Below are 18,861 nucleotides of genomic sequence, written 5' to 3'. Positions count from 1 at the left end.
GTTGTTCTACCTGGTATGCCAAGACTGAGATTGCTTAAGAGTCATAAACAATACTATAGGCCAGTGGAAACGAACCAGGGCCTAGGTCAAATAGGCAGCAACTTCTCATTCCCAATAAGCTGAAGGATTTTTTTGAGTCAGGGTCTTACTGGTAGTACAGGCATGCCTTGAACTCACTTATGTATTCCAGGTTAGCCTTAAACCCACAGCAATCCTCCTGCCTCAGCCTCTCCTTTGCTGGGATTATAGGCATCAGCCACACCTGGCAACCTGCTTGTTCTGCCCACCTCACAGTGGTTCTTTTGTTATTCTCAAACATACCAGGCAGCTTTCACTTCAGGATAACACATACAAAGGTGATGCACCATAAGAATTCCTTTTAAATAAAAAGGCCTGTGGCTGGGGATGTGGCTCAGTGGTAGAGTTCTTGTCTTGCATGCACAAGGCCCTGGGTTCCATCCCTAGTACCTCCCCCCTAAAAAAAGAACTGTGACACCAAGGACCAAGCCTCTAACATGTGAACCGTTGGAGGACACCCTCAAAACCATGTCCAAATCTTATTAAATAAAAATAACAATCATGATTTCCCGTCTCCAAATATACGCTGTCTCAGGTAGTCCACGCGAGCATCTGGGATTGACAGTGCCATGGAGTTCCACTCGAAGTGAGGGATCTGGAAGGTAAGCAAGGAGTCGGGTGAGAGTTTCAACAGCGACTGAAAACAGGGAAACTGAGCAGCCGCACAGAGGGGAGCTAGGGGAGCCCCATGGTGCGGCCTCACAGCCTGGCCTTGGGTCCGTGCAGGGGCTGAGTGGCTCCTCCTCCTTCACACTGCCCAGAGGACCTTTCCTGACCCGTCCTCCTCTCAGACCCCGGTTCCTACAGTGGCAGCACGGACATGCGTAGTGCTCACACCACAGCACAAGCCTTTCCTCCTGAGTCTGCCCCGCCACAGGGCCTCACCCCACGGGACGTGAACGTGCAAATCAGCAGCTCCACTAAAGACAGTAAAGGAAGTAATTTTCATTTCTTAGTCTACTAAAAACATATTCGGTATCACAGACATCCTAATATACCATTTTAATATGAAAAAGTAACTCTAAAATTTTCGTGTTAAAAGGAAATACCTGTATAGCCAGTGTCTCTGTGCTTTTTATGTTGAATTTATTTATTTATTTATTTGTTTATTTAGAGATAGGGTCTTGTTATATAGTTAAGGTTGGCCTTGAAATCACTGTGCAGCCCAGACTGGCATTAGGTTTATAGCGCTCCTCCTGCCTCAGCCTCCAGAGTTCTGGGATTACAGGAGTGCACCACTGCACCTGGCCTCTCTGTTGTTTACAGGATGAATTACATGAGTGTGTCATACCTGGATCACACGATAGCCCAAAATTTCTAAGTGTCGCTTCTTCATAGCAGGGTTTCCTTTTAAGTGAGGAATATTTCTACAAAAAGCTTTTGAGTTCAGGAATTCGAATGCAATCCTACATAAGGAAAAAAAAAATACTGTATTTCCAAAATTAAAGTGAGAAACTGAATAAGTATAAGCCTTTCAGGAATAAGAATGTATAAGCTAATGAAAGCCAGATGAATATAAATGAGTAACCCATGTTATTTTTTCTACTTAAGAAATTAGTAACTAGGGCTGAGGATGTAGCTCAGTGGTAGAGCACTTGCCCAGCATACACAAGACCATGAGTTCAATGCCCAGTACTGCCAAAAAAAAAAAAAAAAAGAAAAGAAATTAGTAACTGATAACAATTAAACCTATTTGTTTCTTTTTTTGTTTCTGTTTTTATTTTTGTTTTCTTTTTGAGATAGGGTCTGGCTATGCAGTTCAGGCTGGCCTTGAGCTCACTTTGTAGCCCAGGCTGGTCTTGAACTCCCAATGATCCCCCTGCCTCAGCCTCCTGAGTGCTGGGATTACGGGCATGCATCACCACGCCTGACTATACCTATTTGTTTAAACTAGATGATAGTAAAAGAGCTCCCGGCTTTCATGCATTTGTTCCTTTATCCAATATATACTTATTTTTTTTCAGTATATATGTATTACACAACCACAATGCATAAGGAGCTCACACATGAAGATAAAGCAAGTGGCTTAGTGTAACAGAGCACACAGGAGGAACCGCAAGGGAGGAAGTAGTGAGTGCTGTGTGGTCAGCGGAAAGGCGTGGGAAGACACCACTCACTCCCAGCCTAGGCGACCCGCTCAGCACCTTGGTTAGACACTGCCGGCTTTGACCCAATGAGGTAAGACAGTAAGATGCAAGCACAGGAGGGCGAAGGTCCACGGGACAACCGTGTAAGTTGCAGGAAGAGCAGAGGCTCCTATGATTGCTCCTTGAAAGCTGAGGTCATATTATAAGGCCAGATTTTACATTTAGATAAAATTTGAAATTAAGAAACACATTACCTTTCAGCTCCAGATGGAAGACTTGATCGCACTGTTTGGATGTTTGATTCCCAGTACATTCCTGCTGGGTTCCCCAAAGTTGCATTATGGCTTCCGTAAGAAAGAGGCTGTTTTCTTTTATCCAAGATACATTCAAAATCTTATGGAAGTATAGGAACCAACAGTGTAATTAGGTACCTGCTTACAGGCAGACAATGAAGATATATTTTTAACACAAATATACGGTGTGTACATACACACGTGCGCATGTGCATGGAAGAACGACAAGCCTCCCTAACCATCCAACTTGTTTTCTAAGATCTGGTCCACGGGCGCCTCTCTTTGAAAACAATCAAAATCAATCAGCAGTTCTTAATAAACTGCAGCACAGGGCTGCAGGTAGCACCAGGCTGGGCCAAATCCTATTAAGGATTTTATCTCCTTAAGTCTCTTGGTCACCTTAGGAGGGAGCCAGAATAGCGCATCCAAAAAGAAATAAAGACAAAGACTCAACCCTGCTGTTTGTGGAGCTGCCGGCCCAGCCCTGGACTCTGCACGTATGAGAGGAAAGAAACGGGTGATTTAAGTATCTCCTATTTGTGGGTTTTTGTTCCTCATTGCTAAACCCAATCTGGTGCAAAATGAAAAAACCAACGATTACTCAGTTTACCTCCTGCCCAGTGTAGAATACGGGTGCGCACGCGCACACACACACACACACACACACAGCTACCTCCATGGTCATTGACCACCCCGCCTCTGCCCCATTCTTACTTTTTCACAGAGCAGCCCATAATTCTCTTTGCTTCCGTTATATTTTGTTTTTGTTTTTGTTTTTTTAATTTTAAAGAGTAAAAGAAGGATAACATAGTAATAGAGGGGCTTACCAAATTACAGACAAAGTGGTAGGAAATTATCAATGGTTGTTGTTTTACATATTGTTTATTTTTTTTATTTTTATTTTTTTTGTTTTTCTCCGGTACTGGGAACCGAACTCACGACCTTGCGCTTGCCAAGCAGGCGCTTTTGCCACTGAGCTAAATCCCCAGCCCCTGTTTTACATATTGTTATCTACAAGATAGTTTCTCAGGAAAACAAATAGACAAATAACAGTGAGTTACAGACAAAAGCTGTAGGAGATTATCAATGGTTGTTGTACTATACTTTGGTATCTTCAAAGTGGCTTCTAAAGAAAATAAATAGAGCTATACATGAGTGACCAATTGAATAATCATTGACTATTCTCAATGGTTGCTGTTGGAAACACATAATAATAAACATACATCCATTTACGAAATAGGACAGGAACAATACAAACATTTCAGAGTTATGGACAGATTAGTAGGAAAATATCAATGGCTGCTGTAATACATGGTGGTATCTTCAAAGTGGTTTCTCAGGAAGACAGAGATACCATTATGTTTTTTTTGAGACAGGGTCACACTATGTAGTTCAGGCTGCCTTCGAACTTACTATGTAGCCCAGGCTGTCCTTGAACTTGTGGCAATCCTCCTGCCTCAGCCTCCCAAGTGCTGGGATTATGGTTGCTGGGATTAAGTGTTACAATCTTTCCATCCCTGAAACAGAGATACTGTACCTAGTTCTTCCACACATCCTTCCTTCAAATGTCTTTCTTTTGTTTGGTCTTGGATTTTTTTATTATACTGTGGTGCTGGGGCAAACAAAGTTATGTTCCCCTTAAGACTTCTATTTTTCAGACTAACCATCCCTAGATTCTTTTTCCAAATAAAATGTATTGAGCACGTACTATGTTCCATTACTAAATGCTTTACATTCTTTTTTTTTTTTTTTAAATGCTTTACATTGAATGCCTATGTAATCCTACTAAACCGGCACTATTATCCCCATTTTACAGATAAAGAAACTACCAAGGAACTGGGCATAGTGGCTCATGCCTGTAATCTCAGCTTCTCCAGAGGCTGAGGCAAGAGGATCACAAGATTGAGGCCACACAGGGCAACCTGGTGAGACCCTGTCTCAAATAATATTTAAAAAGGGCTGGGATATAGCTTAGTGATAGAGCACACTTGCCTAGCAGGCACAAGGCCCTTGGCTTTGATCCCCAATACTGCCAAAACAGAAAAATTAATAAAAAGAAGTTGCTCAAGCTCTGAACTCCATGACACTGTAGTCCTCTCTAGTTCTAAGACTGAGTTCTAGGTCCTTCCCAATCTGTCCTCTGTTTCTAGACCCTTTTGTCACTGTCTCTCAAAAGGGCATCAGGCCAAAAGGGAAAAAAATGTGAAGTACAGGACGCAGTGAGGTTACCAACTGTGTTAGCATTAGTATAGCAAAAACAGTATTTGTTTTTTGGTTTTTGATTTTTTTTTTTTTTTTTTTTTTTTTTTTTTGGTCTTTTTGAGACAGGGTCTCACTGTGTAGTTCTGCTGTGAGCTCACTTTGTAGCCCAGGCTGGTCTCAAACTCACAACGATCCTCCCGCCTCAGCCTCCTGAGTGCTGGAATTACAGGCGTGCGCCACCATGCCCAACTAAAAATAGTATTTGATTTTGGCAACCATTACATTAAGCAGATATTTTCTAAAAAATCTGTGCAATCCTCTTAAACTTTTATCTTTTTCATTTAAGGTATCAGGTTAGGGTCACATGCACAGTATCTTTGAAAATCTTAGTCCAGGCTGATAACTCAAGTTAGTTTTAGAGATGAACTTACAATAATGAATCATAATACAAGAATTAATTTTCCTGTTCTCTATCCAATAGGCACTGGATAGAGAACAGAATCTTTGAAGATCCAGTGAGTCTTTTGTTCATTTTTTTGAGACAAGGTCTTGCTCTGTAGCCTGGGCTGGGCTTTAACTCACAGCAATCCTTCTGCCTCAGCCTTCCAAGTGCTAGGATTATAGGCCTGAGCCTACAGTGCCCAGCAGTCCTGAGTCTTAATCTGGGTTTTACACACAGTTGACCTTAAATTTTTTTTTCTTTTCTTTGTCGTTTTTTTTTTGAGACAGGGGCTCACTCTGGCTGGCCTTGAGCTCATTTTGTAGCCCAAGATGATCTCAAACTCAAAACAATCCTCCTGCCTCAGCCTCCCAAGTGCTGGGATTATAGGTGTGTGCCACCACACCTGGCCCTTAAATTTTTTTTCTGAAAAACATCAAAATGCCGATGGTTATCCAAACTGGGCCATGAGAATTTGAAGATTAATTATATTCTTTCTATTTGTTTGTAAATTTTTATAACAACCACAAAAAAAAAAATTTTAAACTTTCTTTTCTTAAATTCCAGCTAATGAAGGGGCTGGGGATTTAGCTCAGCGGCACAGCACCTGCCTGGCAAGCGCAAGGTCGTGAGTTCGATTCCCAGTACTGGAAACAAAACAAAACAAAAAATTCCAACTAATGAGACGCTTGTATTCAAATCAGCTTGGTCCTCAGAAGTAGTAATTCCTGGTCAGTGACTTACCTACTGTGTGATAATACGGTGACAGAACAGAGGCTTTTACAAAACTGGGTCCTCCTAGTGCCTCTGCTAGGATTTTATAAATCTGCTGCTGTGCTCCATTTATGCTGCCAGTATCTTTATGAAAATAAAAACAGATAGTTCACCTAAGTTAGTCAGACTTTGAGTGACCATCCCAATTCTACACACTGAAAATCAAAGACTATTTCCAAGAACTTTGATGTCATACCACCAAATTAAATACAAGTTCTTGCTCTCAATAAAAATGTTTAATGTCCTAATTCACAAATTCTTGGGTGGTTTTTTTTTTGGGGGGGAGGGGTTTCAGTACCAGGAATCGAACTCACAACATCGTACTTGCCAGGCAGAAACTGTGCCACTGAGCTAAATTCCCAGCCCCTTTTTTTGTCTTTATGAGATAGGGTTTTGCTATGCAGTTCAGGCTGGCCTTGAACTCACAATGATCCTCCTGCCTCAGCCTCCCAAGGGCTGGGATTACAGGCATGTGCCACCACGCCCAGCAAGAAATTCTTATCCCTTGTTACACAACGCTCACCTACAATATCTCACCTAAAACATGAATAGGTGATGGCCTTCTTGGAAATTCTAGTGCCATGTTTAGATTTAATAATAACAATGTCTTACCTAAAAATTTACTTCCTAATTAAATTTCACTATCTCACAAGAAGAAGACTCAAACCTTTATTACATTGTTGTTGACAGAAGCGGTCATGAAACCATGGAATTTGAAACTCAGGACATTCCAAGCAGACAGCTCTATTCAACTCCATCAGATGAAACTGGACCTTGCCACTCAGAGATGAAGTTAAAACTGAAACAAAAAAGGAAACGCTCATGGACTTTGATACTCCGGGCCTAGCAGAAAACAACTCATTTTTTCTCATCATTTATTCTCACTATTAGGGATACTTTTATTCTCATATTATATAAAATCACTTTATTTCTGTACAAATGCCTTATATTTTAAAATTATTATAGTCAGTAGCATCATCAGGATCAACTTCTACACTATTATCATTAATTGTACATTTAAAAACTATTGTACTTTTTGTTTAAGACAGGGCCTTGCTATATAGTTCAGGCTGGCCTGGACTCATTATATAGCCCAGGCTGACCTCAAACTCACGGCAACCTTCCTGCCTCAGCCTCTAGAGTGCTGGGATTACAGGTGAGCGCCACCATGCTTGGCTCTGGAAATAAATTTTAAAATGTAGTTCTAGCCAGGTGTGATGGTGCATGCTGGTAATCCCACTACTCAGGAGGCTGAGGCAGGAGGATTGCTGTGAGTTTGAGGCCACCCTGGGCTATATAGTGAGTCTAGGCCAGGCTGAAATGCACACTGAGACCCTGTCTGGAAAAAAAAATTTTTTTTTCCTTGACCTAATATTTTATATTTAAGAATTTATCCTGAGGAAATGATTCATCTCTAATAATTCATTACATGTAATAATGAGGAACTGGAAACAACCTATACCATAACAAGTAAGTTTTTCATTTTTATTTATTTATTTATTTATTTCAGACAGGGTCTCATTGTTTAGTTCAGGCTGGCCTTGAAACCCACTTATGTAGCCCAGGCTGGTCTCGAACAAGTAAGTTTTATTACGTCTATATAATGGCATATTATATATCCAATAAGAATGATATAAAAAAATTAATGATATGGAAAATTATTCAAAATGTAGTTAGACAAAGAAGGCAACATTCCAAAGTGAATATGTAAATAATTCAAATTTGTTTTAGAATGTATATAAATGCATGATACGTAAGAGCAGGAGAGAAACAGAAAAGAAATACTCCAAGGGATGGGGCAGTAGAATACATGTTTAGCACGTGGTGGGCTCGAACTCTTACAAACAAACAAATGGAGGAGATAGGGACAGGGACAACAGAGGAGCAAAAAGAAGGGAAGAGAAGGAAAGAGAGAAAAGGAAAAGAAAGAAAAAGAAGGGAAGCAGGGCACCGTGGTGTACTGCAGTAATCCCCATAGTCAGGCTGAGGCGGGAGGATCACTGTGAGTTCAAGGCCTGCCTGGGCTACACAGCGAGACCCTGTCTCGAGACACACACACACACACACACACACGCAGAAAAACAGAAAAGAAAGAAGGAAGGGAGAAAGGAATGAAGGAAAAAAAAAGAACTACTCTACAACATTAAAAGCAGGGGCCAGGGATTGGCAATTCAGCTCGTGGAACATCGCTGCCTGGCAAGCATGAGGTCTTGAGTTTGACTCTTGGTACCCACAAAATATTTTTTAAAAAATAAACCATTAAAAGTAGTTTTGGGGCTGGGGATTTAGCTCAGCGGCAAAAGCACCTGCCTGGCAAGTGCAAGGTCGTTGAGTTCGGTTCCCGGTACCGGAGAAAAACCAAAAAAAAAAAAAAAAAAAGTAGTTTTAGGCCAGGCATGGTGGCACACACCCATAATCCCAGCACTCAGGAGGCTGAGGCAGGAGGATCATTGCAAGTTCCAAGACCAGCCTGGCTACTGTGAGCTCAAGGCCAGCCTGAACTGCATAGTGAGACCCTGTCTCCAAAAGACAATCAATCAATCAATCAATAAATATTTTTAAAAAGTAGTTTTAGGCTGAGAATGTAGCTCGGTGCTAGAGCACTCAGCTAATGTGTGAGGCCCTGTACCTCCAATCCCCAGTACCAACCAATCCATGAAGTAGTTTTACTCGGTGGTTAAAATTATGGGTATTTCTTTCTGTATGGTTTTTTGAGACCGGGTCTCACTGTGTAGTCCATCGCTGGCCTTCACCTCGACACACAGTCAGGATGTGTACTCTCTTGAGCTTGCGATTCTCCTGCCTCAGTCTCCTAAATGCTGGCATTAGAGGTAGCTGCCGCAACACCTGGCTTTTACGTTTTATATTTTCATATGTTTTCCAAATTTTTTACAATAATCATGACAAGAGGAATTTTTTGGTGGTGCTGAGGATCAAACCCAGGGCCTCATCAACATTAGGAAAGTGCTCTTCCCTGAGCTACGGCCCCAGCCACCACGAAACGCTTTTATTAACAGAAATGTTACTAATATTTAAACGCAGTCAGTAGGAACTGGGCATGGTGGCACATCGCTATAATCCCAGTGCTCTGGGAGGCTGAGTCAAGAGGATTACAAATCCGGGCAATTTAGGGGCTTGAGGAGACCCTGTCCCAAACTGCAGGAAAATGAAAACAAGGGCTGGGAACAGCTAGTGCAAGGCCTTCGGTTTAACCCCCCCGGCGAGGAGGAAGGAGAGCTTCAGTAGGGGTAGAGCTGAAGTTTGGATATAAAATACAAAGGATAATTTAATGTATACGTACTTTCGAGCTGAGGATCTAATCTGGCTAAGAACTGGATGTTAAAAATTGCCTTCAGCAGATCTTCTGGAAAATATTCCAGTGTGGCCAAAGCGTAGCCAAGAAGCACTAACACAGGGGGAGACAGTGCACCTGGAAGAGAACGGAGACTGAGTAAAGGAGGCACCGCCGCCCGCACACCCGCGTTGTCTAGCCAGCCCGAGTTAAGTCCACAAAAAGTGAGAAACATGGACACCACCAGTCCATTCTGCTTGAGAGTCAGGAAGGGGTCACCTCTGGGTGTGGCAGGTAAGAAAGGGGGCAGCGCAACGGTACGGGGTAATAGTCTGTTTCCTGACCCAGGGACTAAGTCCTTGAAAGATTCAGTTTGTGAAAATTCAAGCTATTACACTAAGTTAAATGAATGTGGTTGCTGGAATTGCACTTTACCTATAATTTTAAGAACCGCCTTGAAAAGAGAAAAAAATTCAAACCCAAAGGACAGTGGTACCTGGAGGAGAAGCGCTCCGGGGCGCGGAGTCTGGTGACACTGAGTGCTGGAGATAGAGCTCGCGCCGGAGCGAGGCTGGCTGACCCGGCGGCAGCGGTATTTGCTCTGCTCTGTGAGGCAGCAGAGTAGTGAGTGGGTGGGGGAGACTCAGAGCCCGGCTCCACCACACACACTGCTCTCTGGGGACTCAGATCCAGGCTGAGCACACGCCCCAGGGGCTCGGCTTTGGCCTTAGCGTCTCCCCCGACCTGCCCCCCACAGCACAGCCGATGTTCTGAGGTAGGGGAGGGGCCAACTGAAATGCCCCACTGGTGTTTTTTTTGTTTTTTTGTTTTTGGTGCTGGAAATCGAACTCAGGACCTTGCACTTGCCAGGCAGGCACTTGTGCCACTGAGCTGTATGCATGGCCTCACTTGTGTATTTCTATAAAGGACAGAAAAGCCAACATTAAATCTGTCCCTTCGGATTTTTTGCTGAATTTATTTATTTGTTTTTTGAGACAGGATCTTGTTATATAGTTCAGACTGGCCTTGAACTCATTATGTACCCCAGGCTAGCCGTGAACTACCAGATCCTCCTGCCTCAGCCTCCCAAGTGCTGGGATTGCAGGTGTGTGCCACCACATCTGCCATGAATTTATTTAATAAAGTAAGGCCAAGTCACAAATGAGGCTAACAGTAATGATCTCTACCAGCAAAACTATCCCATCAAAACTAATGTATACTTAAAACAAAGGAAATTATTAGTCCATCAGTTAACTAATTTTACTATGAAGGTCTCTAAGAATTTTTCAAACATTGCCAGGTGTGGTGACGCATGCCTATAATCCCAGCACTCGGAAGGCTGAGGCAGGAGGATCGCTGTAAGTTCCAAAGCCAGCCTGGGCTACAAAATGAGCTCAAGGCCAGCCAACTGCATAGGGAGACCCTGTCTCAAAAGGACAAAAAAAAAAGAAAGAAACCATTATTAGCCAGGTGTGGTGGTGCATACCTGTAGTCCCAGCACTCAGGAGGATGAAACAAGAGGACTGTTGTGAATTCGAGACCAGCCTGGGCTACAAAGTGAGCTCTAGGCCAGGATGAACTCCATAGCAAGCCCCTGTCTCAAAAAGACCCCCAAAAAAGAATTTTTCAAACATTAAGTGGGCTGGGAATAGTAGTGCACAACTCTAATCCCAGCCCTTGGGAGGCTGAGGCAGGAGGATCATAGGTATGAGACTAGCCTGGGTAATTCTGCAAGACTCTATCTCAGAATACAACATGAAGGGCTGGGAATGTAGTACTCCTTGGGTTCAGTCCTCAATACATGTATGTGGGGGCATATAAAAAACAATTCGATGTTACATGCTTTCAGATATGATATAAGGAAAGTTATACTGCACTGCAAAGTATTTTTGCTGAAAATGTTTACTCTGAACTTAATTAAGCTTCTTTACCTAACTCCTAGTTCACTAGAAATATAAGAGATAGAGGAGCAAGTTAGAACAAATCAATCGGACAAATCCATAATGTGATACAATTTCTAATAAATGATCCTTACCGCACAGGAACTATCACAAAGAATCAACAACTGGGTTCTCATCTTATTAAACAGCTTTTGCACAGCAAGAGAAACCACCTACAGAGTGAAGAGACAACCCACAGTGTGGGAAAAAATGTTTGCCATCCGATCCTCAGACAAAGGATTACTACCGAGAGCAGATAAAGAACTAAATAAAAAAATGAGACCTCCCAAATTTAAAGACCCAATCCAAAAATGGGCACCTGAGATGAATACACACTTCTCAGATGAAGAAATATAAACAGCAAATAAATATATGAAAAAATGTTCAACATCGCTGGTCATTTGAGAGATGCAAATTAAAACAACACTGAGATTCCATTTCACCCCGGAAAGAATGACTACCATCAAGAAACCCACCAATAACAAATGCTGAAGGTGCTGTGGGGAAAAAGGAACACTTCTCCACTGTTGGTGGGAGTGTAGACTGGTACCACCACTGTAGAAATTCTGAGGAAATCGGAGATTCCTCAGAAAACTCAGGATTAGAGATCCCATTTGAGCTTGCTATTTCCCTTCTGGATATCTTCCCAGAAGAATTAAAAACACAGCAATATATGTGCACCCATGTTTATAGCAGCACAGTTTGTAATAGCTAAATCTTGGAAACAACCCAAATGTCCATCAACTGAGGAGTAGATAAAAAAGATGTGGTCTTTTTATACAATAGAGTACTACTCAGCCATAAAGAAGGATAAACTGGAGCCTTTTAAAGGTAAATGGATGCAAATCAAGACCATACTCGTAAGTGAAATAAACCAGACGCACATGTGTAAAAATCGTTACTGTCTCCCTAGTGTGAGAAGCTGAAAGAGTAAATAAGATCCAAAATGTATAACAGATACTGTAAAAATGGGAAGAAACTTCAAAAGGAAAGACAGACTAGGATGGGGGAAAGGAGAAAAGAAGAAAAAGCAAAAAAAAAAAAATATATATATATATAAATATACACAGGCATATACACACAAGATAGTTAAGATAGTAGTTATACTACTAATTTCTCTTAGTTCTTAGTGCAAAGAAAGGTTTGCAGTAATACTGTTTAGACAATTAAATGCCTATATCTTATACTCTGATTCTTTTTTTTTTCTTTCTGGTATTGGGAATCGAACTCATGACCTCAGGCTTGCCAGGCAAGCGCTTATGCCGCTGAGCTACATCCCCAGCATTACACTCTGAGTAACTAATTTAAGATAACAATATGCAGTGTGTTAACGATTGTTACTCCCCTATTACCTTGTTTTGAAATTTTGTTTTATCTTTTTCTCTTTAAAATAAAATTTAAAAAACCAAATCAATCAGACAAATCTATACTGTGATACAATCTATAATAAATGATCAATCTATTATAAACAAATAAATACAGGAAAAAATGAGGAAAAGTAACAGAAAAGAGAAGAAAATATAGACTATGGGAGACAAACAGGTAACAACAAAAAATGTGGATTTTGACTGGAATTCTCTAAGAAGTATTTTGGGAGCGACTAGGCAGATTTACACATAAGCTGTCTACAGGTATCTGGGGAATATTAGGTTTCTTAGGTGTGCTAGAGGCATGTGGCGTCACAGGACAGCGTCCTCATTCTTAGCAGCTGCATCCGCAGTCATTAGGGGTGAGGCTCACGATTCCTAGCACTGACACGGCACTGACATGGCACAGAAAAGAGTGAGCAAGAGACAAAGAGATAAAGCAGGTATGGTAAAATGGTGACATTACTGACCCTCCAGCGTGAGCACACAGGTGTTCCCTGTTCAATTCTTTCAATCTTTCATATAAGCTTGACATTTCCCATAATAAATTTCCCCCCAAAATACAAAACATGCACTGTATAAACACACAGCGCCTTTTAAGGTTCAGAATCCACGGCTGTCTCTGTCATTTTCTCACTGCTGAGACACAATACCCAACACTCAGTAAGGAGGACGGGAGGTTTATTCTGGCTCATGCCTCAGTCCATAGTCAGCTGGCCTCAAGGCAGAACGGCATGGCAGAGGGGCCTGGCACCGGCAAGGCTGGAACCACCCGCCAGGTCAGGCAGCCAGGGAGCAGAGTGAAGGGAGGAGGCAGGAGGGAGACGCACCTTCCAGGCCACGCCTGCAGTGACCTGCCTCCTAGCAGCAAGCCTGCTATAGCCCCATAATCCTGCCTTCTTCCGGTAATCTCACCTATGAGCTCAGGAGGCTCCAGGGGCCATCCAGATATAAACCACAACAATGGCTGCTATAGCTACACCAAGATGAGGGACCTCTTAGCTCAGTACCCTGTGATCTACTAATTCAACCCGCTACCCAGCCACACACTTACTTACCTAAGTGAGAGTGAAGGCACTGCACGCACACTCCCAAAAACTCATCCCTTTGAGGTGGGTCATAGTTCAAGCGGCTGAATGGTAGAATAATAGCCAGGACTGAGAAAGGATGGATCTGTATAAAGCGAACAGAAATTTTTATAGTTTAAACTTTAGTAAAAATAAAACCAAGTTTTAGCCTAATTATTATTTAGATGAAATCCTTTTCTAACATGACTATAAATGATAAAGGAACCATTCTACTCATTAATTATTCCATTCTGGTATAGATGATTTAACCCTGTGACTATTTATTAGTAACTCAGAAAATGTTAATGGAAAAAGTCAGATAATGTACAAATTAATTTTGTTACATGAACAATCCTTCATTTCCAGAATACACTACTCATGAATTTAGGAGATGAAATATCACTCATATCTTTGATATTAGTATATTTTATAGAATCCTCATACAATATAAAGTTTCTTAATAATAATCATAGTGTTTATTTTTCTTTTATTCTTTTTTTAAAAATTTCATTATTCATTCACCCAATTCAATACTTAATGACTACCAAGCACTAAGCTAAGCAAACAGACTTTTATTTTCATTTGTGAGAAAAACTACCCTCTCAGTAAAAGTCTTATCCTGATATACATACAATGGTGATTCTGTGCTGCTTCTCACATAATCCACAGAGCAATAGTTTGCAAGTTATTTCCAGAAATGAATCAGAAAAAAGATACATTGACAATTTAAGAACAATGGTGCCAGTAGATACCTTATCATTTTCTAAATTTTCATGCCTAACCAGCAACTTTGTAAATGTTTTTAAACACCGCTGGATTATAGAGAGTAAGAAAAAAGAAAGCAAACATACACCACTATCTTACTACTATCTTATCTCACTACACAGCTTCCTTGTTAGTTAAAGAATTCAGATTCCTTTTTTTTTTTGTCTTTTTGAGACAGGGTATCACTATGCCCTTCAGGCTGGCCTTGAGCTCACTTTGTAGCTCAGGCTGGTCTCGAACTCGCAGCGATCCTCCTGCCTCAGCCTCTGGAGTGCTGGGATTACAGGCGTGCTCCACCACACCCGGCTTACAATTCTGATTCCTGATGTTGACAATATTGCAGAGAGGCCACAGACACTGCTGACTCAGCCACGCCTGCTACGCCAGAAGAAGAAAGGGCTTTAAGGCAAAAGCCTTGACAAATTGCTGAACCAGAAACCAGAGTTTCATTTTTAAACTTCAAATACTTTTCCAATTTCCAAAAGTACTTATGATAAAAAAATTATGCTTGTAGAAGCTAGCAAGTCTATAATTAATATGTGAAAGGAAAAATTTAAAAGTAAAAAGTAAATAGATCAAATTAATATGTAACTTTTCAACTTCACCTTTTCAATCTGCTGAACAACCACCGCTGCTATCCTATCGAGTAGCGAAGTGCTGAGGTAGTTATTTTCATACACAAAGGATGCAATCTTTGCAACATTTGTGTAATTAATTTCATCCATCAAATGCTGCAAAGCAGCAATTGTTTCCTCCAGAACCGATTCATGTAACCTGTCCCCTTTTACATATTTAAGTTCTTCCCATAAGAGATGTAGATTGTTGCTCTGTCGTAATCTCTGCCGACTGTAGAGATTTAGTGTGTGAAGGAGTTTCAGCTGTTTCCCAATAACTCTACCGAAATACATGTGATCACTCTCGATCCATCTTAAAACAAACGTGGTGAAATTAGTGAGGCTACTGAGGTCACACTGGGGTAAAAACGCTTCAATCCGGGACAGCACGGCTTCGTCCTGGTGAGCAGAAGGGAGCAAGGAGAGGGCGCAGAGCAGGCTGGCAGTCTCCATCACGCGGAAGCTACCCTTCAAGGAACTAGAAAGCAAGCAGAGAGAAGGAAAGCAAAGCCACTAGACCAGCAGCAAAACAATACGCATTAAATTATGAGCCTACCATTATGCTTATAATTACTAGGTGAGCTAGGCCTAAAATACAATTAATTTAAGAAGACTTAGATAAATTCAAAGATGACAGGTCCTGAAGGTTTACTAAGATGTCCTAGCTTTTCCCTCCAAAACAAAACCTGAGTCCCTGGCTAACAAAATGTCGCTGTTGGAACGATGTTTCCAGCGCTATCACTGGAGCTGGACTTTGGGTTTGGTTTCTGATCTGACCTATCAGAAGCTGATACAACCTAGCACAGGCCCTGGCCCACAGTGGTCGCTCAATAATATTTTTCTTCTCATGCCTCGTATGTAGGAAGTCCAACCACAACAGTCCCACCTCCAGCATAGCAACAGTCAAACCACAAGTTAAAAACTTGGAGCCTTTAGAGAATCTTTGTAAGTAGTAGAAGGAATAATCCAATTTAAAACAAAATTAGCCTGGCATGGTGACATACACCTGTAATCCCAGCACTCTAGGAGGCTGAGTCAGGAAGATTGCAAGTTCAAACCCAGCCTGGGCAATTTAGGACCTAGTAAGACCTGTCTCAGTATAAAAAATGTCTGGGGATGTAGCTCAGTGCAAAGGCCCTGTGTTCAATTCCTAGTACTTGGGGGAAAAAAATAGCATAATAAAATAATCATAATACTCAGTGTTAAACCAGGTATGGTGGTACACACATATAACCCCTGCACTCAGGGGGCTGAGGCAGGAGGATTGCCATGAGTTCAAGGCCAGCCTGGGCTACACAGTGAGACCCTATCTCAAAAAAAAAAAAAAATTCAATGCTAGAAAGGTGCATCAATGTAACACTACAATGGTACACTGATATAGGCATTCTTATTTTCTATTAGTAAACTTAAAAGCTTGCTGTAATTTTTCTGTACAGTAACTGAGCAGTATGGCTTAAGTACTTTAAAAGTAATTATATCATTTGATGTGAAGAAGCTCTACCTAGGAAACAAATCCAGGGAAAAAACCTAAACTACACATAACCTGGACACAAAAATCAATCATACTATATGACTCCATTATATAAATATAAAGGCATCCAGGCACGCTGGTGCACATCTATAATCCCAGCTTCTTGGGCGGCTGAGGCAGGACTGCACACTCAGGCCAATGTGGGCAACTGGGACACTGTCTGAAAATGAAAGGATATGACTCAGAACTTTCTGGTTCGGTTCCAAGGCCTAAAAAATCAACAAATAAAGTACAAAGGCCCAACTAATCCATATAGTTAGAAGGAGAAATAGTAGTTAACCGTAAAAATGAGGACAAAGTAATAGGAAAAGGTGTACATTTTATGTAGATTATACTTAAGTTAAAAAATAAACAATATATAAACTGGGTATAGTAGCACAAGCACGAGTGGAAAATGGAGGGAAAAATATAAATCTGGTTTGAACCTCACTTCATCTCAGACATTATTTTAGTCTTTTTCTTTTCTTTTACTCTTTTTGGGGAGAAGGGTGCTGTGGATTGAACCCCGGGCCTCGAGAATGTTATCCAAGTTCTGTACCACTAAGTTATATACTCATCCCCATTCTAATTTTTTTTTTTTTGAGACAGAGTCTCACTATACAGTTCAGGCTGGCCATGAACTTGCAGCAATCCTCCTGCCTCAGCCTCCTGAGTGCTGGGCTTACAGGTATGTGCTACCACCCCTGCCCGTTCTAATTTTTAAAATAAAAATTTTCATGGAAAATTTCATTTTAGCCTAACAATATAAAAGTCAATGAAAAATGGAATAACTTCTTAGTAAAAATAAAATTGTTTATTGTTAATTCCTATCATCTTGTTTTAAAATCCTGTATTGTTTTTATTGTTTTTGTGTTGCTTTGTTTTTGTCTTTGTTGTTATTATTTTGTTATTGTTTTTTCTCTTTAAAACAAAAAAATTGTTATATCCATAGAAATGAGTTTACATTATTACAAAGGAAAAATTCTATATGAAAACACTTCTTCACTAACATGTCTGTTACACGGCATATCTTATTGTAAAAGCTAACTAATTAAGCTGCACTTGATCACACATACCTGAAATCCTAGCTACTTGGGAGGCAGAGGCAGAGGGGTCACAAGGTGAAGGACAACCTGAGCGGCATAAACAGATGCCTCCCCTGCCAGGGAAGTTAACTTAAAAAAAGGGAATGAGCCAGACCAAAGTGCTGTAATTATGAGCTTCTGAATGGAGTTTTGCCCTTCATAACAGCCTCAATCTTTCAACTGTTATTCCATTCCTACAGGAAAGAACAGCCTGGCTATTCACTTGCTACTGTCTTCCTCCCATCAACCACCCTATAGGCTTAATTTCTTTTTGTTGTTTTTTTTTAAGACCGGTTCTCACTATATAGTACAGGCTGGCCTTGAACTCATTGAGATCCTGGTCAGCCTCCCGAGTGCTGGGATTTTAGGCATGTACCACCAATTCAACATATAGCAAGCAAAGACACTGGCAGAATGGTCACAGAGGGAGGTAAGTGTCTTAGCATTTTTAATGGTTTGATCTTACTACTGTTTTATTTTGGTTTTTGGAGTTTTGGTGGGGCGGGTCGAACCTGGGGTATCAAGCACACTGAACAAGTGCCCTACCACTCAGCCATACACTCAGGCCTTAATATTTTTAATAAGTTACCCAATTTTGACTCCAAAAGTTCCAGTAATTCTGCATACAGTTAACAAAACAAAGATTGCAGCCAGATTATAAAATGAAACACTAACCAGACACTTCTTTTTTGGAATCTTACCTAAGTAGTACTTCTCTGAGTTTCACGAAAACCTCTTTACTTTGAAAATGTAGAACATTTAATGCTTGAGTTATCCTTAACAGCTCTACTGGTCTATAGTTTTCCAAATTTTTATGCAGAACTGAAGCAATTCTAGAACAGAATAAAACATATATTAGAACAAACTCTCACTTATTCAACACTGTGAAGTTTTCATGCCAGCCAATGTTCTATGCTACAGAAATAGCAGTAAATAAGGCAAGATTTTCTGTTCTTATATGGCTGCCTCAAGATTGAACACAAATATAAAGAATTAAAATAAAATGGAATAGAATCAATGAATGTGAATGAAATAATATTCCACTATAATAGCACGAGGAGAGAAATGCAGTTCTACTCTCTACTCAAAAAAATTTAAACCTCTTTAAAGTAGATATCAAATACCACTTTCTCCCAAACAAAAATTTACCAGGTTACTAACAAGTAACAAAACTGATTTAACTTTCTTTCTTAAATCCATTGGCCCTCAAGTGGAGATGCTTACAAGAAGTAGGATCCTGAGCTCTGCAAATGTGATACGCAAATGAGAAAGAGGAAAGAATCAAACATTATTAATACAGGAAACCATCCAACTTCAAGAAATGAACACAGAATATTGAAGACAACAA

At 40.8% G+C, this 18,861-nt stretch overlaps 1 protein-coding gene across 6 annotated transcripts in view; it reads right to left on the bottom strand.

Moving 5' to 3' along the window:
* Positions 1-329: 329 nt before the first annotated feature.
* Positions 330-18,861, bottom strand: part of Fastkd1 (FAST kinase domains 1) — a 44,296-nt gene continuing 25,764 nt past the window's right edge. For 5 of the 6 annotated variants that reach the window (XM_005393257.2, XM_005393260.2, XM_005393258.2 and 2 more), the window contains 9 exons: positions 18,215-18,346; positions 14,910-15,396; positions 13,531-13,645; positions 9,175-9,303; positions 6,541-6,672; positions 5,844-5,957; positions 2,420-2,558; positions 1,370-1,484; positions 330-673 (listed from right to left, as the gene is read on the bottom strand). In XM_005393257.2, coding sequence (XP_005393314.1) covers positions 578-673; positions 1,370-1,484; positions 2,420-2,558; positions 5,844-5,957; positions 6,541-6,672; positions 9,175-9,303; positions 13,531-13,645; positions 14,910-15,396; positions 18,215-18,346 — 1,459 coding nt within the window. In that variant the 3' untranslated portion in view covers positions 330-577. The remainder of the gene's footprint in view (positions 674-1,369; positions 1,485-2,419; positions 2,559-5,843; positions 5,958-6,540; positions 6,673-9,174; positions 9,304-13,530; positions 13,646-14,909; positions 15,397-18,214; positions 18,347-18,861) is intronic. The other variant, XM_005393259.2, reaches the window with a different exon arrangement.

Source organism: Chinchilla lanigera, unplaced genomic scaffold, assembly GCF_000276665.1.
Source record: "Chinchilla lanigera isolate Chin_1 unplaced genomic scaffold, ChiLan1.0 scaffold00048, whole genome shotgun sequence".
Classification (NCBI taxonomy): Eukaryota; Metazoa; Chordata; class Mammalia; order Rodentia; family Chinchillidae; genus Chinchilla; species Chinchilla lanigera.
This window is presented reverse-complemented; position numbering and strand designations above follow the sequence as displayed.